Genomic DNA, 23142 nt, shown 5'->3' with positions numbered 1-23142 from the left:
AGTTTCTGTAACTTTAACTGGGGCTCTTGCTCCAGCTAGGGTGACCAGATGTCCCGATTTTATAGGGACAGTCCCGATTTTTGGGTCTTTTTCTTATATAGGCTCCTATTACCCCCCACCCCCTGTCCCGATTTTTCACACTTACTGTCTGGTCACCCTAGCTCCAGCTCAGGTTGTAATATGAACAAGCACTTCTAGCCAGCCTCACCTGGACTTCAAACAGGGCTTGGTTTTTAAACCTCAACCAGATCTCTAGCCAAACCACTTTTGAAGAAAACTGGCACAGGAGTCTGACTTACGGAGTGTCTGAACCAAACTACAGCTCAGCAACGGCATGGGCAGAGGTGTTGCAAAGGATGGCAGGTCACTCCAGCAAAGCATCTGTTCCTGTTTTGGACTGGTAGCTGAATTCTTGTCACCGGCTGACTGGTCCCTTTAAGAGGGCACGGGAGTGGTGTCCAGTGAACCTGTGGCTGAGTACATGCTGTCCAACTGGGCTTAAGACAAGGCACCTGGCCTATACAGCAGCCAGCCAGCAGCAGAGAGCAGAAGGCTGCAGGAATGTGTGTGACATCAGACTCCAGCCACGTAGGGGTTTGCCAAATGCAAGGAAGAACTAGGGTGCAGCTGGAAGCTTGGGAAGCCCCAGCACTGAGTAGTGGTACGAATTCTATATAAACCAATTAGACCCAGAGGGGAATGTAGCTGAGGCCTGGGGTTTATTTAAGGAGCCCTGCAGAGGGTAAACTGAGGCAGGGCTGCTCTATAGGGACCCCAGGCAAGAAGGGGTCACTTGGGAGGCAGCTGTCCCTTTTACAGTCCCCCATCCAGGGGCTGGGGGCCAAGGCTGGAGGTGTCCTTGGCCCCTCTCCTTTGGGTGTATCTGAGCAGCTGGAGAGGGGTTGGAGTCTGTGCTGCCAAGGCAGGGCTGTAAAGTGCTGGCCTGCGCCATGGGCAACAGTGATCTTGCCAGGGGAATAGGAGCGAGCAAAAACCTTCTCCCCGCTGTGGGCAAACTCCTGCTTCATCCCAAGCATACCCTGTGCCCTCTTCTCCCCACCCCGCCCTGGGCCGCCGCGGGACACCGAACACAAGACACATGCACACGCTCTCCTCCCAAACGCTGTATTGACTGTGCTTGGATTTCCTAACGACAACCAACGGTGTGCCCAGCCCCTGCTGAGCTTGCTGGCTGGCAGTGCTGCCAGGGGAGAGGTTGCATGCTGGTCTTGAACCTGGCCTGGCTTTGCTGGGAGAACAGCTCCCCTGGCAAGCAGCTGCGAGCTCGCTGTAAAGGACTAGAGCGTGAGCTGGAAGACCTCTGTCACATGCTGCTTCACGTCACCGAGGGCCCCGACCGCCGAAGAGATTCCCAAGATGCTCCACTGTTCTCCCGCCACAGCACAGGAGCTGTGGTAGGACTGGAGCTGTACCTGAGCCTTCCCCAGCAGCCCTGCAGATGGGAACAGCACAGAGCACTCACGCTGTGCGCCTGCTGGGGCGAGTGCACCCAGCTGCAACACACCCCTTGGCTCTGCCCTGCCGCGACTTAGCGCCCCACTGAACATCCCTGCGGGGACAGGACGAGGCTGAGAGCAGCAGTCCCTTGTGGCTGTGAGGCTGACAGCCCTTGGGCCTTCCCTCAATGGAAAACTCAGCCCGCCCTGTAGCCAGCATGACCAAGCAGCCCAGGCTGGTGCAGACAGGTCCTCTGGGCCACCAGGCTCATCGTCTGTCAAACCTGTTTCAGGGGCAGGGAATATTTAATGGCAAAGCAACACCCAGCCTCTGCCTTCCCTGTCGCTCCCCCACCCCCTGCTGCAACCATTGCCTGCCAGAGGCACGTGGCCTCGTTACATCCGTAGGATGTCTGCTCACAACCCCTGACCCTCCCCCTGCCATTCCCAAACAACTGCCAGGAACTCCCCTGCAATCCCCCCACTGCACCCTCTTCCCTGTATCTTGCCAACCGAGTGCCCTGGATGAGGAGGGCACCGTGGGGTCCAAGAGACCGGGAGCCCATCACTGGTGCAGGCAGATCACGGACCTGCAGCCCCTACCTTCCTGCTTCTCAGGACTGAGGCTCTGTCTGAGCCAGGACTCCCTACTAGGGCACCCCGCTGCCCCCGGTAACTCCGACTGCTGCTTGGAGCCCTGCAGCCTCTTAACTCAGCCCTGCACACCGCTGGCCCCAGAGAAGCAGCAGCAGCGAGGGTGGGACCTCAGCCCTCCCCTTGGTGAGGTGGGATATTCAGGGCCTAGCTGTAACTTGTGGACTGGGGGTGGCACAGGCAGGCTGGGGGACTCTTTCCTCACCAATCACTATGGGCAGTGTGCTGGCGGTGGCAGCTTTGGCTCTGTAGAGCAGCAGGTGGCCGGTGAGAGGAACTGGCTGCTTGAAGTTGGCTCCGTTGAGCTCCTGCAGGATGGGGGTGCTGCCTTGGACCGAGCCCACTAGCCTGGAGGGGGTCCCCTGCAAGGTGACCTGCAGGAGGCTGTCACTGCTGTACAGCTCGGGCACCACGTTGCTATGAGTGGCCGTGACCTGAAGGAGAGAGGGGAGATGACAGCTCAGCAGCCCCATGCCATAACAATGGTACTTCTACCCCCCCGGGAGGTACAGCTACCCCAGCTGGGAATCAACACACAAGGAGGCAAAGTGACTTGCCCATGGTCTCCCAGGGAGTCTGTGGCAGTGCAGGGATTTGAACCTGGGTCTCTGGAGCCCTAACTACTGGGCCATCCTTCCCCTCTCACCCTCTGCGGGGGCTGCAGGCCAGAGAACACCCAGCTGGTGCTAGCCATGGGCTGGGGCTTGTCAGGGCCCCCTCTAGGGGTCCTACAGGAGGAGACCATCCAGCAGATGCCAGGTGTCCCTGCCTACGTGTAAGGGGTAGGGGGGTGCCCTGCTAGTGCAGGGACAGGGAGTGTCTGCTGGGGGATGTGATGAAACAGAGCTGGGCTCTGGTGCTGGCAGACAGGCCAGTGGAGAGTTTGCCCCATGCCGGGGGGGCCCAGTGAAGTGACCCAGGGAGGGGACTCCATGTGCACTGACTCCTGGGTGTGTGACTGGGGTCCCAAGCGAGCCGCGTACCTTCAGCCCAGCCTCCTGGGCCAGCAGCAGCCCGTTCACCAGGGTCACATCCTTCTGTGCTGCTCCTTCTAGCAGGCCGGTAGCCACGGCAGGGCTCAGGTAACTCCCGGCCTTCTCCAAAGGCGCTCCTGGGGGCGCAGGGAGCCACGAGGGTTACACAGAGACACGCTAGCAGAGCCCCAGCCGCTGTAGGTCCCCATCCCATGCCAGTCTCCTCCCACTGCTTCCTGCCAGAGGCCACGTTTTAATACAAGAAGTCTGCCGTTCTCCTCCCACTTGCATAGCCCAACCCTGCCCGTCGCCATCACCTCACATTATAGGCGCCCACTCTGTGGGTGCTCTGGGGCTGGAGCACCCATGGGGAAAAATTGGTGGGTGCAGTAGCTCCCCGCTCAGCTCAGCTCTGCCTCCTCCCCTGAGTGCGCCACGTGCTTGCTTTTCTCCCTAGCTCCCAGGGCTTGTGCCGCGGAACAGCTGTTTCATGCAGCTGGGAGGGAGCGGGGTAAGAGGCAAGGGAAGAGGCAGGGCCTGGATAGGGATTTAGGGAAGGGGTCAAGTGGGGCAGGGAGGAGGCAGAGTTGGGGCGGGGACTTTGGGGAAGGGGTTGGAATGGGGGCAGGGTGGGGGGGGGCGAGCACCCACCGGCGCTGGGGAAAGTTGGTGCCTATGCCTCCCATCCCATCAGCTCCAGCAGCTGCTCCCCTGGAGAAGTGACAGGAGCAGAGTAACGAATGTAAATGAGCAGCCAGCACCCTCGGTCCACCCGCTCCCACTGCCTCCCAGCTTGGGAGCCTCTGTTTCAGAGCTTCGGCTAACCTGGTTTTATAACCCCAAAGCAAGTGGGTGTCTGCCATTTCTCCTGGAGACTATTCCCCAACCCGGCTTCCCCTTTCCTGCTGCAGTTCCCTCACCACACTGTGTGAAGCCAGGGCAGGTCCAGCTGCCCCCCACCAAGCCCCACTCTGCTCCTCCCTAGAGCTGGTGGACATTTGCAATTTCCATTTTGCGGGAAGTTTTGACATTTTCTAAATTTATTTTTGTTCCAAATCTGACTGAAAACAAATGTTTACAACATTTCCCGTGAAATGTGAATTTCAGACAGGTTTGGGAAGAGTGTTTGGGGAATGTGAAGTGTTTTGTTTGTGCATTGTTTCACGACATGACTTCCGAACCTCTTCCAGTTTTACTGGATGGGGTTTTTGACTGTTACGTTTGTACATCATTTCACAATGGGGCCATAGCAGTAGTGCATGATGTACAAATATAACAATCAAAACCCCCCTCCAATAACATTCAGAGGTTTGAAGTTAGCAAACAAAATTTGGAAATGTTACAAAACAAAAAATTTTCCCCATGTGAGAACTTCTTGAAAGTGATTTTTTTAAAATGTTTAATTTAGACAAAAAATGGCATTTTCCCCATCAAAACGAGTTGATGAAAATTTCCAGCCAGCTCTCCTCTTCCCCCTCAAAGAGGAGACAGGGGGGTGAGCAGCCAGAATATTGCTGGTTTGTCCCTGGCCTGGGCCCTTAGGGGGATGTACACATTGCATTGGAAAACCAACATTTTGCAGTGCGGACGCAGGTCAAGCCAGGAGGTCTGTGTAGTGCAGTATGGCCAGGTGAGACCTGGCTCCAGCAATTGTTAATGCAGGTTTACAGTGCAGGGTGGACGCTCAAGCATGGGCTTGGAAACGCCAAGCCTGGGACCACAATGCAGTGTAGACGTACCTTCAATTACCACATGCCTTGTCCTGCCTCCCCCAGGGCAGCCCTGGCACTGCACAGCACCCCACTCTGCAGCACTGCTATGTCAGCACAGGGGCAGAGACACAGGGCCAGCATTCTGCCTGCCCAGCTCCTCGAGAGCACCAGCTGAGTCCCACCCTGTGCGAGGAGCTGGGTTCCTTGCCGCCCAGCCTTGCGAGCTCACCCAGTGTGGAGACCTGCACGCTTCCCTTCACTGGGCTGGCCAGTGTCTGCAGTAGCACACCCAGGGCTTTAGCCAGGGCGATCCAGGGCTTGGTCTGAGGTTCCAAGGCGCTGCTGAGAGCCTGGCCGTTTACCTGGGGGCAGAAGGAGGAAGAGGAAAAGGGGCTGAATACACAGTGGGCTGATGGGTGGGGAGAACACCACTTGCAAGTTCCCGTAAAGTGCTTTTTATCCAGAGATCTGCCAGCACTTTACAGAGGAGGGCAATAGCATTACCCTCATGTACAGATGGGGAAAGTGAGGCACACAGCAGTGTGACTTGCCCAAGGTCAGCCAGCTGGCAGAGCCAGAAATTGAACCCAGGTCTCCTGAGTCCCAGTCCAGTGCTCTAGCACCTAGGCCACACACATTCTGAGTCCTGGAGCAGAGGCAGAACCTGAGGTAGCATGAGATGTTCAGTTGGCTGGGCTGTCTGCTCGCTGGCAGCTCTGCTGAGGCAGCGCCCATCCTCACCCACAGCCTGCGTCCCTCCCCATGCCCCCTCACTCACCACGCCAGCCAGTGCCTTCCCCTGGGCCAGGTCCACAAACTGAAGGGCGATTTCTTTGCCACAGCGACTCTGTGCTTCCCGGGTGCTGGCGCCCAGGTGGGGGCAGCTGATCACATTGGGATGGTTCACCAGGGTTCGGTCCCGGGGTGGCTCCTGCAAACACAGCCTGTCCCGTTAGCCCAAGCTGCCCTCTGGGTGAGTGGCCCTGCCTGAAGGGGCATTGCAGCCAAGTATGGTGGAGACGTGGGCACAGCTCCTGGCATGTGGGCTGGCTGAGCAGCCGGGGTGGTGTTTCAGTCCCAACAGCTGATGCAGGTGGGGATGGTGCAGCTGGCACACAGCAGGGACATAGCACCTGGCACTGGGGGGGGGGGTGTCCTGTGCCTATGGCCTGCACGGGGTGGGGGAGTCTTCACTCCCATGCAGAGGGCAGAATTAAAGCTGGTTTGGGAATGTTACAGAGTTTCCGACAGGTCATTTCTGAGGGCCTGGCAAAGCTGGGTCCCAGCTCCTCCCCAGAGCTGGGTGCAGGTGAGTGGGGGGGCTGGCTCTGCATGGTGGGGATGACTGCCAGGGGGCAGGGAAGTGAGCATCACAGCTGGGTAGGGGGAAGCAGAGTCAGACCAGGCCGACAGGCCTCGGGCTCAGGGTGACAGTGAGGGTGGCTGCTCACTCTGGGCTGGGACATAATGTTCTCCAAGCAGCTAAACCCTGATATCAAACCCAGCAGCTGGCCCAGGGCCCCAAGCCCTGGTGGAGTGGAGCCCACGGCCAGTGAACGAACCAGGGCCCTGCACCCGCTACCCCCAAGGAGCTACAAGAGCATTACATGGAGTGACCCACCCTGGGCAGCAACGTGGGGAGAACAAGGAGCAGGCTCCTCTGCGCCTCCCAGGCAAGGCCCGAGGTCCTGCTGCTGGGATGGGCCCTCTGTTTCTGCGCCCACCCCCGTCCCAGGGCAGCAGGCCTTGGCTGCCATCTGCTGTGGCAGTTCCATGGGGGAACGTGCTCTGGGTCCCGCCTTCGCCCAGGGCCCCATTTACCTACCTCAGTGAAGACGTCGAGGCCGGCACCCCCACACTGGCCAGACTGCAGTGCCCGGAGCAGCGCCCCCTCATCCACAATGCCCCCTCGGGCACAGTTCACCACCTGCACACCCCGCCGGCACTTGGCAAAGGTGCTGTCGTTCAGTAACCCTGGGGAGAGATAGCGGTGGGGGTGGGGGTGGAGGGGGGTAGAGCCTGCCAATGAGCTAGCCAGCCTGGCTCTCCTCCCAGTGATCTGTGATCCCATCCCCATCCCCCTGCCTCTGTCTCCCCTCACTGCTGGGGCGTTCTCTTTGGAGGGCCTAGCTGCGAGCCCACAGTCAGCATGACAGGACCCCCCCTTCACCCTGGCTGGGCTCCGTATTGGCAGAAGGAGGATGGGAGCTTGTGCACTGGGCTGGCATGGCTCTGCCAACATGCCACCCTCCTGACTGCTGCCCCTGCCATTCTAGCCCTGCCTCCCCAGCATGGCTCTGCCAATGCACCATCCCCCTGACTGCTGCCCCCTCCCCCGGCACAGCTCTGCCAGCATGCCACCCCCTGACCACAGTTATCCAGATCTCCTGCTTTGGGCCCCCCAGCTTGTTCTGCATGGGGCTGTATCTGACTCTCCCCTTAGGCCTGTTTTCACATCCGGCCCCCGCCCCTGTTAATCCCATGGCCTCCAGAGGGGAGAGGCAGGGGCTGGCGTGGCTGCTCTGGGCCCCGCTCCCCTACCTGTGGTGGAGGGCAGGAGCGGCGTGTGCACCGTGATGAAGTCACACAGGGGCCAGATCTGCTCCAAGGGCAGCTGCTGCACACCGAAGGCAGCAGAGTCCTCAGGTGTGATGATGGGATCGTACCCTATGGTCTAAGCACAGCCATAGTCACTCTCACAGCCTGAGCTGGCCTCCTCAGCTTTGGGTGACAGGCCCCTGGGGGAGGGGACCTTGGGCAGTAGAAGAGCCCTCACGATGGGCCCCCATGTTCTTCCCAAAGTGCAGCAGGGAAAAAGCCCAGTGGGCAAAAGGGCTGGGGGAGGGGCCACAGTAGGGCCCCCCTGGGGGCGGAAGGGGGAAGAACGGGGGGCAAGGGGCAGCCATGACTCGGCACTCCTTACTGAGCAGACCCAGAGCCCTGTCTCGGCTGGCTGGGCTCTAGTCCTGCTTGAGCCATGGCTGTATCCTTGCTGGAGGCTGCCTTTGCTGCCCGAAGCGGCGCCCTCTCCGCGCAGTAACAAACGCCCCTTCGCTCTCGCCAGGGAATCCGCATGGCAGCCAGACACAGGGAGCTTCCCCCACAGTCTCAGCACTGTGCTCCCGGCCTTCCCACTGTACACTGCTGGCTAACAGGGTAAGTCTCTGTCTTCCCAGCTGTCCATGCCCCCTTGGCTGTGCTGTGGCGTAGGAGTGCGAGGGGCAGAGTTAAGGGGAGCTTCCCCCATTGCCTTTCCTGGCTGGGCACGGCTCCGTAGTCACACCAGTCTGAGGCACAAGAAACACCCAGGTCCCCGGAGAGGCTCCGGGCAGGTACAGACAGGGCAGGCCCCTCCTTCGCACCTCCAAGGGCTGCAGTTGCATGGAGAAGCAGATGAACCCTTTCTCTTCCATTCCCCTGGCTGGAGGGAGAATTAATTCCCTCCTCCCCACTCCTTGTGTGTACTGGAGGAGCATGGGGCACGTTAACCCTTGCTCACCCCCCCGGGCATGACCTGCCCTGGGCCTCACCAAGCCCCTGGGCAGTTTAACCCTTTCCCTTCCCTGCTCCCCCCCTTACCTTCATCCCGAAGGCCTGCATCCTGATGGCCACTTCTCTCCCGATGCGGCCCAGGCCCAGGATGCCCAGGGTTTTCCCGTGAAGCTCCATTCCCATGAACTAGAGCAGAACGTAGACACGGCTGTGACCATTGGCTCCAGGGAAGCCCATTCCCCCCACCCCCAGCACTGCCACGGAGATGGCACCGGACTCTTACCTTCTTGCGGTCCCACTTCCCCTCCTTCATCGAGGCAGCCGCTTGGGGGATTTGCCTGAAACACCAACAGCCTAGTGGTCAGCAGAGCCTGCAGCCCCTGGCTGAGCCACCCAGGGCCATCCCCAACCCACATGGGCTTCCAGGGGGCTGCGGGGCCTGGTAGGGGGGCTCCTTGTGTCGGTGCCCCTGGCACAGGCCATGCCCACAGCGGGGTCAGTGCTCTGCAGAGCGTATGAGCATTGGGGGCAGGCGGCGGGGCAGGAGTGCTTTGTGGGCGTCGACATGCCCCAGTGTCCATGCTCCGCAGGGCACAGGGCTGTGGCTTTGTTCCTTCCCACCCAGCCCCAGCTGGTGTGTGGGAGTCGCGGGCCGTGGAAGGAACTGGGCACATGACTGGGCATCTTGGGGTCAGGGGCCAGTGGCAGTGATGGTGAGCAGGGGACAGTCAGGTGCCAGGGCTCTAGGTAGGGGCTGGATCAATGGTAGAGTCTTGTGGCTCTTTGCTGGGTGAGGAGCTCAGAGCCACATGGCTAGGGATGGGGAGCCAGTGGCTGCTGGATGTTTGGTGCTCTGTGCAGGGTGGCTGGCAGTGCCAGGGAGTGGGTGGGAGTCGGGTACCCGAGGCCCTGTGCTGGGGGCAGTGGGTTCGGAAACTCAGTGCTGGCAGGGGTGATGGGGAGACAGGGTTTATGTATCAGTGGAAGAGATGGGGAGCCGGTGCCCCGGGCTTTGTGCCTGGAGCAGGTCAGAGCTGGACGTCCAAGGCTCTGGGGCAGTGGTGGGGTGCGAGCTGGATGCTGAAGGCATGGGGGATGGGGCCATTGGGAGGAGGCACATGCTGGGTAGGTGGGGCAGAGTGCAGATGAGCCGGCGCAGCATGTGGCGGAGCACAGTGCGGGGCACTTGGGCTGTGGGCTATTCCTGAGATTCCCAAGCAGTGACAGTGGCTGGGGTGTACCAGCTGCCCAAACGCCCTCCCCGGGGGGCAGATGTGCTCACCTGGCCAGGCTCAGGATCATCCCGCAGGTGAGCTCCGCTGCGCTCAGGCTGTTCCCGGTGGGCGTGCTGAGGGCAGAGCAGAGCACACTGGGGTTAGCACAGACATCGGGGACAGGGAAGCCCTGGTGGCCCCATGGGGCAGGCCTGGGAGTGCTCCTTGCAGTCACTTTCCCAGGGCTTGGGAAAGCCGGGCTCCTCTCCCCATGGGAGCATGGCCTCTGGCCACCAGTGATGCTGCTTGTGGATACTCAGCCTGCATGCGACTTGCCAACATTCCTAGCCATGATGGTTCTGAACTGGCTGCACTGACTATACTGTCACTCCATGGCAGGGGCCTCCGGGCACAGAACTCAACGCTTCGCTGGCTCTGTCTGCTGCTGTCACATCAGCCTGCAACATCTAGCTGCTGCACCAGTCTCTTCCACCCGTGCTGCCCCCCACTTTCTCCCTCCTGCTGAACAGCTGGGTTGGGTCGATTCTAACCCCTGCCACTCCCATGGTAGCTGTGTATCCCCAACAGCATCTCATTCTGTTCCCGTGCCCCATTGCATATGCTCTGCAGCTGGGATCGGTTCTTGGGGGCCTGCACAATCTGTTCACATCAGGGGATCTGCCCTGGGGGACACTGCCCGCGCCCCCAAGTGGCCCATCAGAGCAAGAGGGGCCTGGAGCATGAGCTGAGTGAATAACCAATCTGTTGGTTTGATGGACAACATGAAAAACCCAGAAGAACAAAACATTTTGTTTGACTCAAAAATGAATTAGTCATTTAATTTTCAAGGGTTTTTTAACTTTTGCTTTTTAACCAAGTTCAGCTGGATTTCAGAAGTTGTTTCAAAACAGAAAGTCAAAAGGCTTCACTGCAAAAGTCAAAGCGAAACATTTTCAAAGTTTCACTCAATTTCTGTCTGAATTGATTTGCTGAATTTGACCCAAAACTGGGTCAGTGGTGGTCAGTGGTGGTCATTTTTCAGCAGAAAACTAAGTACAAAAAAATGTTATGCAGCTCTAGGAGAAACATCCAGGAGCGCCATCAGCTCCAGATGCGCTGCTAAACTTCTGGGACCCAACCCAGAGCCCTGTGCCCACCACGAGTCCCCCCACTGTAAGAATCCCGCAAGACCAGCTCAGAGAGAATGGGAATGGAACCGTGCCCATTTCAAATCCTGTCTATTGCCCGGAGCCTTTTCTAAGTAATGGAGTGGCAGGAGGGATACCACATGCCCACACATCTGCAGGTGAGCACCCTGGATCTGCTCAGATGCCCCCCGCCATGCTGACCTCAGACATGCAAGTGCCCTGACCCTGCAGAAACTGGACACATGCTGCCAGGGCCAGCACAGCCATTGCGTGGGAAGAGGCAGCTTTGTCCTGGAGTCAGACTGCTCTTACTTCATCACCAGGATGCCCTTTCTTGTAGCTGCCTCCACGTCCACATTGTCGACGCCGGTGCCCGCCCGCCCGATCACCTGCAGCTTCTCGGCAGCCTGGATGACGTCCGCGGTCACTTTGGTCGCTGAGCGGACGATGAGCCCATCACAGTCCTGAAGGGGTGAGTGCCGGAGCGGATGGGATGAGGAGGCCAGAGCCCTTCCCCAGCTTCCATAAACCACTGCTCCCCCCACCCTCTGCTGTGGGTCTTAAGGCCAGAAGGGCCCCTAGCCAGCCTGACCCCAGTATAGCAGGCGTGGGAGCCACCCCAGGTGTTCCAGCCCAGAGCCGGGGGTTTAGACATAGACGCCCCAAGCCGGACGCAAAGTGACAGAGACTCTATCCTGTCCCTGGGCAAGGTTCCAGCAATGGGTCTAGTCTGACTCTGCCCCCCTCACCCTGGGGCTTTGCTGCCCCAGGGGCAGAGACACACCCGTCCCAACAGGGGGGAGCCTTGGCTGTCCTGACTGTAGGAGCCCCTGTTCCTCCTGCCCCTGGTCACACCAAAGCCTCTGCTCTGCCCCAAGCTGGGGCCCTGCCTCTCTCCTGGAGCCCCTCTCCCCACCCCTGCCAGCCGAGCATGCCTCGCCCCAACCCTGGGCACGGGAGCTGAGGGGCCCACTGGCTCTGGGGGACTCTGGCTGGGGCAGTGCGGGGGAGGCAGGGCTCCCCAGCAGAGGCTGGACCCGACCCCGTCCGTGCAGCCCTTGGCTGGACGATTGCCCCAGCTCTTGCCCGGCAACCCCGGCCCAGCCCTCGAGTCCCCGCGCAAACACACGCGACTGTTGCATCAGGCGCGGGGCGGGGAGCGCTGCACGGAGCCCGAGCCAGCCAGGACTCGGGGGGCCCTGTGCCGGGCACGGGCCGGCTGGCACCCGGGAGCAGCCCGCGCCCTCTGCCCAGCCTGCACCCCACCGAGCAAGGCAGCTCCCCGGCAGCCCCCATCCCTGCTCCCCGCACCTGGATCTCCGCCAGCAGCTGCTCCCGGCTCAGATTGGGCTTGTCCAGCACCTGGATGCCGCCGGCCTGCAGCAGCTGCTTGCAGCAGGGGTCCAGGTTGTCGCTGAGCAGCACCTTGCTCAGCGTGGCGAAGGCCATGGCGAGCGCAGCGGCTGCGGAGAACTGCGGCCAGCCAGACACTGGCGGCTGCACGTTTAGCAATTCGGGGGCTGCGTGTTCAGCTCAGCAGATCTCCCTAATCCCGCCTAGCCCCTCCCCTTCCCTCCCCCCGCCCCGGGCTGTCACTCTCCCCGCTCCGCAGTACCCCCGCCCCGGCCTCCCCCAGCTCAGCAGGCGGCGCTGCGCTGCGCTGCAAGCAGCGGTCGCATCATCCAGGCGCGGGCCGGGGAGCGGGCGGTAGGGGACCTATAAGAGCGCTCAGGAGCCTGCCGCGTGCCCTGCACCTGGGCTGGGGCTTCCCTGCACAGCAGGACCCACACGCTGTCTCCTTAAATGGGGAGGGGCATGGCGCAGGAGGGGCCCTTCCCCTGGAGATGGGCTGCCCTGTGGGGACAGCCTGCCTCTGCAGGCTAGGGGACCTGGCCAGCAGCTCAGCTACCCCAGGCCTCAGTTGGTCTGTCTGCAAAGTGGGTTTAATAAGGTCTCCTTCCCATGCAGGGGCCTACACATCCTGTGTCTGTAGAGAGAGCCTCCCATGGAAGGGCTGCGAGACTAACACTATGGTAGGAGTGTTATTACTCTCAGTCTCACTGAAGGCTTCTGAGACTTGGTTCCTCTGGCTGAAAACCAGCCCCTGGAAGCTGCCGGGGTTCAGGTCCTGGCAGGATTTGGGCTTAGGCAAAGCTCATTGGGGTGGGTGTGTAGCTTCACACTAGCCAACTCCTCCCCCTTCCAAGTGCCGCACACGCATTGCTTGCCCGTTCTTGCAAAGTGAGTTGGAAAACTGCTCAAGGGATGGGAAAGCATCTGACAGTTGGCAACCGGGGCCAGATTCTGTCCTTGGTGACTCTGGGGTAAATCTGGAGTCACTCCACTGAGGTCACCAGTGTCCCTCCAGCGGTGCGTGGGTGTAACTGAGATCAGGGTCCCTCTGGATTAGGAACCAGTGTGCCTCTCAATCACTTTTGCCGTGATATGAGGCAAAGCACGCTGTTAAGAATTTCTGTTTTGTGGCTGGACATCCTTCTCTGCCTCTTGCCTTAAAAATGGAAGGGGCAGAGCAGATTGTCCAAAGCTCCATTTTCTCCTCCATGCCATGGAAGAGTCATCGTTCTTGGCTCCTGGTGCTTGTGACAAGGTCAAATGCTGTGAGCAGTAGGAACGGCAAGAAGGAATCCGCAGTAAAGGCGTTTTGTCCATCTCTGCCATTGCAAAGGAAACTCTTGTCTGGGACGGGTGAGTTACACACAGAAAAACACGCTGCCTTCCAGATAAGAATCCACATGATTTGTCCCTAGGGTGATCAGACAGCAAATGTGAAAAATCGGGACGGGGGTGGTGGGTAATAGGATCCTATATAAGAAAAAGACCCAAAAATCGGGACTGTCCCTATATAATCGAGACATCTGGTCACTCTATTTGTCCCTCCCACCATTGACCACCACTGACCCATTTGTAAAATCAAGGCCAGTTCTGATATCTCCCATCATGAGCTTCCAATTGGGCAGGGCATGCTTGGTCCAACTTCCCCAGTTAGAAGTCGACGTGACCTACCAGTCACATCCAGCAACCCCTCTGGAACAAACAAAGCCCTCTTTGATATCTACAGGTCGTGAGCTTCCCTATGGCCCATGCAGGGCTGGCCAGGAGGAAAGAGGGTTTTCAACAGGCTGTTACACAGGAGCTCAGATTAGTTGATCACAATGGTCCCTTCTGGTCTTGGAATCTATGAACAGACAGACAAAAACATTATTCATTAGGATTCAAATTTCTGTTTCTTTAACTGGACTGCAGCCAGTTACATGGTATATTTACATGTCGGGTCCAGTCATGCTCCAATGGAAACCAGTGGTAAAACACCCAGGCTCAGATCCTCAAAAGCATTGAAGTGTGTAATTCCCAGGAGGGTCTGGGCCCCACTGACCTCAGTGGGAGCAGATCTGGCTTCCCCAAGCCCTGATCCTGCAAGCAGTGAGTGGGTCCCATTTGAAGCCAGTGGGCCCAGTCCTGTTCCCTGGGATTGCTGACGTGTAAAGTTACTCACATGCATAAGGCATTTGCAGGATCAGAGCCTGTGTTCACTGGGAAGTGACACTTTGGGAGTGGGGCCGGGGGAGCATCTGTAGGTTATTGATGGCTTTTAAAGTGAGCTCAAATCTGTCCACTGAATGGCTGCAATGTGTCTTTTTTACCCCATACAACTTCTAACAATCAGATCTGGACCCAAATTGTAAAACCCTCACTGTGTGTCTTTTTTTTAATGTATATTAATTGAAACATATTTAGATAGGGTGCTCTGTGTTACCGACTTGTGAATCTGATTGCAAGTTTCACACAATAATTGGTGTTTGTCTTAAAGCCCACAGCCATGCGAGTGAATCTTGGCTTTTGTGTTTCAAAAAAGTTGCTGGCCCTGCTGGTTGCAGAGAGAAGCTTGAAAATGTGATGCCCGAGGCTCAAACGTCAGAGGCCAATATAGAAAGAACTCCAAATGGCTTTACTTTCAAATCTCATGATTTTCTAAGCCAATCTCATGATTCTTTTGAGCCTGGCTCACGATTTATTGAATGTTTGGGGTTGGCAACTCTGCTGCCCCATTTCCTGGTCGTAGGGGGGGGTGAGGGGTTCCTATACCTCTGTTGTCACCATTTGTTTAGAGCAAACTGTGGCCCAGCTACAACCCCGTTCCCATCCTGTTTTCTTGCCATCAGCAGCTTGTGCATCTGTGCAAAGAATTTGCAATCTAAGTTTGCATGCTGCTGCCAGGTACACAGGGGCAACCCCTTGCCTCCAGTGGGGGTGTAGCTGTGTAACTGGGGGCAGAATTTGACGACAATGGGGTCACGTAAGTGGCCTGAGTTAACAATTCTGTCGCTGATACAGGCCCTGTGAGGGGTCCTATTTGCTCTCCCCGAGCTGTATAGGGCTGCAGGGCTGACAGGAGTGCAAAACAAAGCCAGCGTTGCCAGATGCAGGCGCCTAAAGATCAGCTCATGGGTATTTGGGCACGTGGATGGGATTCCAGAAATGCTGAGTGCCGCACTTTCTGCTTCTATCACTGGCAGCCCCATGGGAGTTAGGCCACTAAGCCAGGTGTCTGCACATGGACTAACGAGCTGGACTTTGGACCATTGAGTTTAGAAATGCTGGCCTGTCTCGGACACTGGTGTAACAGCGCTGCCCTGGAATGCTGCGAGGAGCAGAGCTGCCGAGCAAAGGGCAGGGTAGAACGGGCCAGCCATCCTCCACTGATCCCCGGGAACTAACCTGCCCACTGAGCAGGGTTGCTGCGCACAGGAGGAGACGGCTTCCCAGGGCAAGCCCAGTAAATGTCTTGCTACCCTTTCAGTTCTGCCTTCCCTTCCCAGAAAATGTGCCTTTACAACTACAATTGCAGAATCGGCCCGGTCCGTGTGTTGCTGACCAAAGACCCCGTGGGATCCTACTGCTGTACTTGCCCTGCGCCCCCCTCCCTTCCCATGCTGTGTAACTACCTGCAAGCCTGGTGTGAGCTAGCTGTTAGTGCCTGCTAGAAAGTATGTAAAGGCAGGTCCACAGCAGGGCTAGTCCTAAGGGGGTAATCCCTGGGTGCAGACTGACTTGCTTCCGCAGCGGGGGGTAATTGCTGAGTCTCCGCGGCTGTTAGGTCAGCTTTGGATAAAGACTCTTGCAGTGGCATTCTTCACCCAACTATGGAGTGGGGCTGGTGGGCTACATGTGTTGTTGAGCAATGCCTGGTAGTTTATACACTTGGGCCATGATGGCAGAGGCCAAACAGGTCCCCCTGTCAGATTGTCAATGTAGCAGCCACTCCCAGTGTCTAAATACATGAGACCTACCCCGGCTCCCTGAGAACTCACTGCAGGTTTCTCTTGTGACACCAACAGAAGCAGGATTGGACCTGGGATTATCTGGCTGTATCTTAGGGTACGTCTACACTTACCTGCCAGTTCGACGCGGAGAGTTCGACTTTTTGGAGTTCGAACTATCGCGTCTGATCTAGACGCGATAGTTCGAACTCCGGAAGCGCCGCGGTCGACTCCGGTACTCCACCTCGGCAGAAGGAGTTGGCGGAGTCGACGGGGGAGCCGCGGAGTTCGACCCCGCCGCGTGTGGACGGGTGAGTTGTTCGAATTAGGGTACTTCGAATTCAGCTACGCTATTCACGTAGCTGAATTTGCGTACCCTAATTCGAACCCCCTTCTTAGTGTAGACCAGGCCTTAGTGTAAGCAGAGTCAGGATGAGCCCCACCCTGACATCTTTTGGTAAATTATGGGGAGTGCGGAAAGAAGTTTCGGTTATTTGCATTGGCACTCCCACCCCACTTAGCATACCGCAAAGCAGCATGGGATGATTATTTTCACAGCTGTGGGACCCCCAATTTCGTTGTTATTGGGGCAGGAGCAATGAAATGTTGTCACCCTGATTGGGTAAATGGGGAACTACAAAATTGTCTTGTGATGGGGGGGTTTCATTGTCAGCAGAATAGCGCTTGCTAGACGGGGGACATGGGTTCCAAAACCCATTGGAGAGAGGCTGGGGATAGGTATCTGTACTTGGTGGTGCAGGCTCCTTGTGTGAGCCAGAAGCACCAGTTCCACCTCTGTTTCTCTCCACTGTGGAACGTCAGAGTTAATTTTTGATTCCCTTAAGAATCTAGATGCAGGTTACTGAGCTGAATTCACTGGTACTGGGGCTCCCCTACTATGAGCTGAAATCACTGAAGAGCTGGACTTGCTGAGCTGAGAGCACTGTGCTAATGAGTGGAGCTGAAATCACTGAAGAGCTGGACTTGCTGAGCTGAGAGCACTGTGCTGATGAGTGGGGGAGCCTGAAGCAATACTGGCAGAGCGGATTGCAGCAGTTTGTGCAGCCACTGGGTGAGTGGAGCTGAGCAGCTCGTGAGGACGGCTGGAGCGGATCACAGGACAGCTGGTGGACCAGAGCAGCTGGCAGAGTGGAGCAGCCCACAGAGTAAGCGGAGCTGAGCTGTTTGCAGGGACGACCAGTGGAAGCAGAACCCCACGAAGAGGCAGGGCAGTTGGCCCCGAACCACGTAAGGTGCCCCTTTCTACCTAGGCTGGGGAGGGGGACCTCTGCAAAGAGACTCTTGAACTCTGGGCTGCCTGACCCGGGACAGAGACTTTTGAATTGTGGGACTTTGGGGACTGTGGGTGATTTGGGGGGTTGCTGGACTCAAGGGCCCAGAGAGAAGGACACGGCCCAAGTTGCTGGGGTGGGTCTTTGCTCACGGTTTGACCTATGAACTCCAGTTGAGGTATTTTCCAAATTTCATGCTTGTTGTTGTTTATCTTATGTAATTAAACCTTTTCTGCTACACCAAGAGTCTGTGCTTGCGAGAGGGGAAGTATTGCCTCCTTGAGGCGCCCAGGGGTGTGTGTAAGATTTTCCCAGGTCACTGGGTGGGGGCTCAAGCTGGTTTGCATTACGTTGTGGGGAAGGGACCCCTAGGTATTGACCCTGGCCCTTGCTGCTATCGTTTCAGCCTGGCAGAGGGGTTACATTTTTGGGGGCTCGTCCGGGATCCTGGGTCAGTACCCCTCGCAAGCACATCTTGAGTGATCCATTGAATTGGGAAAACTGCAAATTACCTTGTTGTTTTGACCTGTTGTATTTGGAACAGATTAGAGTTTGTATAATGGCCCTACTCTTGTTAGAGGACTGGTGCAAGGGGATGAATATTGACCCCAGGAACTGTCTTCTGGTAACGGGGGTGCTGGAGGCAGTTGATGAGGGCTCAATAGAACCTACCTTAAGGTCATCCACTGAGTACCTGCGTAAGCGCAAAATGCGTGGGCGCATGTTTGTGAGGGAGGAGGGGGCTTTTGCTGTACTGTGTGAGCTGCCCTCGGCTGTGGACCCTCTACAGGTTCCAGGCTCGATAGCAGTGGAAGATGGTGAGTGGAAGGTAATAACCACTGGGAGCCAGCCCTCACCAGCCCCTACCCCTGATGTAGAGTTTTTAAAGAAAATGTCGGCCTTTTTGGGGAAAGAGGGAAAAACTTTGGCTGATATGGCAGGTCTGTTGGGCCTTAAGCCGGAAGCCCCACAACAGGAGCCTGCTCCTTCACCTGATGAGTGGGTGAAGGCTTTGGGGCGAGCATTAGAGAAAGTTATGCCACCCCACCCTGAGTCAAGCCCCTATCGTAAGCTGAGGTTGTTTTCTGGGGGTCCCACCCCAATACCTGGGGAGGAAGCATTTGAGCCCTGGCTGGAGCACACCACTGAGATGCTGCAGGAGTGGGCGGTGCCTGATACTGAAAAGAGAAGGCGACTAGTAGAGTGTCTCAGGGGGGCAGCCCTAGATGTGATTCGCACCCTAAAGCTCGGTAACCCAGGGGTCAAGGTGAAGGACTGCCTGGAGGCCCTGGATCACGCCTTTGGGAGAACTGAGGGTTCAGAGGATGCTTATTGCAAGTTCTTCAATGCAAGGCAACAAAAGGGAGAGAAGGGTTCTGCCTATATCCAGAGGTTGGAGAAGTTATTACAGAGAGCCATCATGAGGGGAGCAGTAGCAGTTGAGCAAATGGACCGGACTAGATTGGCTCAGGTTGTGAGAGGAATTCAGTATCAGAACCCAATCCTTCTCCACCTTCGATTAAGGGAACGGCAAGATAATCCACCAAGTTACTCTCGCCTGATAAAAGAGGTCCGAGGGGAAGAAGAGAGGCAGGCAGCTGGCGAGGTTTGGGAAGTGCAGCAACACCAGGCAACTGGCACAACATCCATGCGGACGCCCAAGGCACTAATAGTGAATCCTCAAGAGGAACTTATCCAGCAAGTGCAGGCCCTGACACAGAAAGTGACTGAACTAGAGAATACCTTTGATTCAGCAAAGACTTTGAGGTGCAAGGAACCCTCTGGTACCATGGTCCAGAGGACTACGTTTAGAACCTCTGCATCACCCGTCAGCAAGGGAAAGGACAATCCTTCTTCTGCTACCGGTGTGGCCAGGGTGGGCACATTGCTGCAAGGTGTCAGAATGCAGAGAATCCCATGTTGGTATATCAAAAGCTGAGGACCACCTGGGGAAAGTCGGGAAACGGCCCCAGGGCCTGGGAAGGGAGCCGCCTAGGCCTGCAGGATGTGGAGGCTCCCCTGGAAGGAACCATGCGGCCCGAATCCCCCCAGGATTGATAGGACCCCGAGCGGAGGTCACTGTAAAGGTTGAAGGAACAGAATGTAGAGCAGTACTTGACATGGGATCCCAAGTGACCATCATATTCCAGTCTTTCTACCAGCAGATGCTTGGGCATCTGCCTATACAGCCCCTGACAGGACTTGGCCTGTGTGGCCTTAGCATGGATGAATACCCCTATCAGGGCTATGTCATAGTACACCTGGAATTCCCAGAAGAGATTGCTGGGGTAAGACAGGAGGTGGACACTGCTGCTTTAATATGCCCTGACCCCAAAGGAGCCTCTGATGTGTCCGTGCTAATAGGGACCAACTCCAGCCTCTTTAGGATACTTGCCGATTACTGCAGACAGCAAGCAGGAGACCAATATCTGAACACCTTGGTGATACACACACACTGTGCCGCGGCCTACAGGAAAATTGAGGACACAAGAAAAGGGATGCCTGATTTCCCAGTAGGAGCACTGAGGTATGCGGGCCTGGTCCCTTTGGTGGTGCCTGCAATGTCAGAAAAGGAGGTGATTGTCAGGAGTACCTGCCTAAAAGGTAGTAAGGGAACATTAGCTGTGGCAGAGCAGCCAACCGAGGGAGGGCTCCCAGAGGGAGTGCTGGTTCTCAGTGGAGTCATAACCCTACCTGCTGAAGCCCAGGAGGAGGTGACTATCCTGGTTGCTAATGAAACACGCCGTGATGTGTTTGTAAAACCAGGGCAGAAGATTGCAGACATCTTTGAGCCTGAAAGCATTGTGAGACTGCAGTGTGAAGCTGAAGTTCCAATGATAGATCCTGCAAAGTTTGACTTCGGGGACTCCCCACTGTCTGAGGAGTGGAAAGATCGCCTGAGGAAAAAGCTTTGTGAGAGATCCAAGATGTTCTCACTACATGAGTGGGACGTGAGATGTGCCAAAGGAGTGGAACACCACATCAGGCTACAAGATCCCCGACCCTTCAGGGAGAGGTCTAGGAGGATTGCCCTCTCTGAGATGGAAAACGTGCGCCATCATCTTCAAGAGCTGATCGCAGCTGGTATCATTACAGAGTCCCGAAGCCCCTATGCTTCACCCATTGTGGTCGTTCGTAAAAAGAGTGGAAAAATCCGGATGTGTATTGACTATCGCACCCTAAACAGGCGCACTACAGTTGATCAATACACCATGCCTCGAGTACAAGATGCCTTGGACTGTTTGCTAGGTAGCCAGTGGTTCTCTGTGTTGGATCTTCGGAGTGGATACTACCAGATCCCTCTGGGAGAAGAGGATAAGGAGAAGACAGCCTTCATCTGCCCGTTAGGGTTCTACCAGTTTGAACGCATGCCCCAAGGGATTTCTGGGGCCCCTGCCACATTTCAACGACTTATGGAGAAAGTTGTGGGAGACATGAATTTACTGCAAGTGTTAGTTTACTTGGACGACCTGATTGTGTTTGGAAGAACCTTGGAGGAACATGAAGAAAGACTTCTTAAAGTGCTCGATAGGTTGGAGGCATATGGTTTGAAGCTTTCAATTGACAAATGCCAGTTCTGCCAAACCTCAGTAAAGTATGTCGGTCACATCATGTCCCAAGAGGGCGTGAGTACTGATCCCGATAAAATAGAAGCACTCACTACCTGGCCACGTCCCACTAACTACAGGGAACTCAAGACCTTTCTTGGATTTAGTGGCTACTACCGCAGATTTGTGAAGAACTATGCCACAATTGTAAAACCTCTGAATGATCTTACCAGGGGATACCAGTGCAACAAGTACAAATCTAAGACCCGGAATAAGAGGAGGCCTCCAAAGCCTCCTGTGCAGAGACACTATGGCCCCTTCGAACCATTTGGGCCACGGTGGGATGAGAGATGTGAGAGGGCTTTTCGGGAAATCATTACTCGCCTAACTCATGCTCCCATCCTAGTCTTTGCTGATCCAAGCAAACCATTTATCCTGCATACTGATGCCAGTTTGGAGGGTCTGGGAGCAGTACTGTATCAGGAAGAGGAAGGCCACCACAAACCTGTAGCCTTTGCCAGCCGAGGACTGTCTGACAGTGAAACTCGAAATCCCATCCACAAGCTGGAGTTCTTGGCTTTGAAATGGGCCATCACTGAGAAATTTTGAGACTACTTGTATGGTGCTCAGTTCCAGGTGTGGACAGACAACAACCCCCTGACTTATGTGCTAACAAGTGCTAAGTTGGATGCTACAGGGCAGAGATGGGTGGCCGCCTTGGCTAGCTATGAGTTCAGCATTCAACCGATCTGGGAGAAGCAATGTAGATGCAGATGCATTGTCCAGACGTCCGCAGACACCTGAAGTTGCTGTGATACCCACAGATGGAGTGAGAGCTATTTGCAGCGTGAGTCGCAGAGAGCCGGAGGCCCATGAGAGCCTTCATGGATGTGTTGCTGAAGCTTTGGGCCTTCCCCCTGAATGTGTGCCCTCTGCTTCAGTGAACTATATTGCTTTGGTCAATCTCCCTTGCCCGTGCTCAATGCGGCTGACTGGCAGGAAGCCCAGCTGCAAGATACTGACATCCGTGATACACTACTTGCCAAAAGGGAGGGGCGAAGCCCAGCTGCGGTTGTCCCGCCCAACCCAGAAGGTAAGCTGCTATTGAGAGAATGGACCAAACTAAAACTGATTCAGGGAGTGCTACACCATGTGACCACAGATCCTTTACAAAAACAACGGACCCAACTAGTGCTGCCGAAAGAGTACAGAGCCGTGGCTATGAGGGCCCTGCATGATGACTTTGGACATTTAGGAATGGAGAGGACCCTGGAACTTATTCGCAGTAGGTTCTATTGGCCCCGGATGGCTGAAGATGTTCGCAGAAAATGTGAAACCTGCTCTCGATGTGTTCAAAGGAAAACTCTGCCCACAAGGGCTGCATATCTGAAAAACATCACCAGCAACAAACCTCTGGAGCTGGTTTGCATTGATTTCTTGTCCTTAGAAGTAGACAAGAGGAATATTGGGAACATTCTAGTCGTGACCGACCATTATACGCGATATGCGCAGGCATATCCCACACATGATCAGAAGGCCACTACTGTCGCTCGAGTACTGTGGGAAAAATATTTCTCAGTTTATGGATTCCCAGCCCGGATACACTCAGATCAGGGGCGGGACTTTGAAAGTCACCTTCTAAAGGAGGTGCTAAGGATAGCAGGAATTAAAAAGTCGAGGACAACGCCTTATCACCCGCAAGGTGATCCTCAGCCAGAGAGGTTCAACCGAACCCTATTAGATATGTTGGGGACTTTGCGGCCAGAACAGAAAGCAACCTGGAGCCAACATGTTGCATTTCTGGTGCACGCCTACAACGCCACAAAGAACGACGCTACGGGATTCACCCCGTATCTCTTGATGTTTGGGCGAGAACCAAGATTACCCATAGACCTGTGCTTTGGTGTATCCGAGGATGGAGATGGCTATGAAACTCATCAGCAATATGTATCCCGACTACGAGAAAAGCTGTGGGATGCTTATCACTTAGCGGCATCTGCAGCTCGGAAGAACGCAGACCGCAACAAACATCGATATGATGCTAGGGTACGTCTGCAAGAGCTCCATCCAGGGGACAGAGTCTTGCTGCGAAATTTGGGTATTGCTGGCAAACACAAGATAGCTGACAGATGGAAGGCAATACCTTACTTGGTGATGGAAAAGCTAGGAGACCTGCCGGACTACAAGATCAAACCTGAAGAGGGTCCAGGGCAGGCAAAGACTGTGCATAGAAACCTTTTGCTCCCTGTGGGGGAATTGGTGGGCAGCCCTTATGAGATGGGCCACAACAGGGCAAGTGGGCAGAATGAAGGTGCTGTACCAAAGCCACCTTCCAACGTGGACAGCCGGCCTCCTGCAGCTAACTTACCCCT

General features: G+C 56.2%; 2 protein-coding genes across 2 annotated transcripts; one reads left to right on the top strand and one right to left on the bottom strand.

The window, feature by feature from the left end:
• Nucleotides 1–1111: 1111 nt before the first annotated feature.
• PHGDH (phosphoglycerate dehydrogenase) lies at nucleotides 1112–12193 on the bottom strand. Its single transcript, XM_045028431.1, has 12 exons — nucleotides 11963–12193; nucleotides 10964–11115; nucleotides 9572–9637; nucleotides 8573–8627; nucleotides 8377–8475; nucleotides 7339–7471; nucleotides 6623–6771; nucleotides 5576–5728; nucleotides 5027–5159; nucleotides 3095–3222; nucleotides 2317–2545; nucleotides 1112–1453 (listed from the first exon to the last, which is right to left on the bottom strand). Exons 1-12 carry the CDS (start codon nucleotides 12098–12100, stop codon nucleotides 1299–1301), a joined length of 1590 nt encoding a protein of 529 aa, XP_044884366.1. The 5' UTR covers nucleotides 12101–12193; the 3' UTR covers nucleotides 1112–1298.
• Nucleotides 12194–17644: 5451 nt separating this feature from the next.
• LOC123376318 (paraneoplastic antigen Ma1 homolog) lies at nucleotides 17645–19161 on the top strand. The gene has a single exon (XM_045028242.1). It carries the CDS (start codon nucleotides 17782–17784, stop codon nucleotides 19159–19161), a length of 1380 nt encoding a protein of 459 aa, XP_044884177.1. The 5' UTR covers nucleotides 17645–17781.
• The last annotated feature ends 3981 nt before the right edge of the window (nucleotides 19162–23142 follow it).

The sequence above is a fragment of the Mauremys mutica genome, chromosome 8, assembly GCF_020497125.1.
Source record: "Mauremys mutica isolate MM-2020 ecotype Southern chromosome 8, ASM2049712v1, whole genome shotgun sequence".
Taxonomy (NCBI): domain Eukaryota; kingdom Metazoa; phylum Chordata; order Testudines; family Geoemydidae; genus Mauremys; species Mauremys mutica.
Note: the sequence above shows the minus strand (reverse complement) of the source record. Positions and strands in the feature narration are given on the sequence as shown.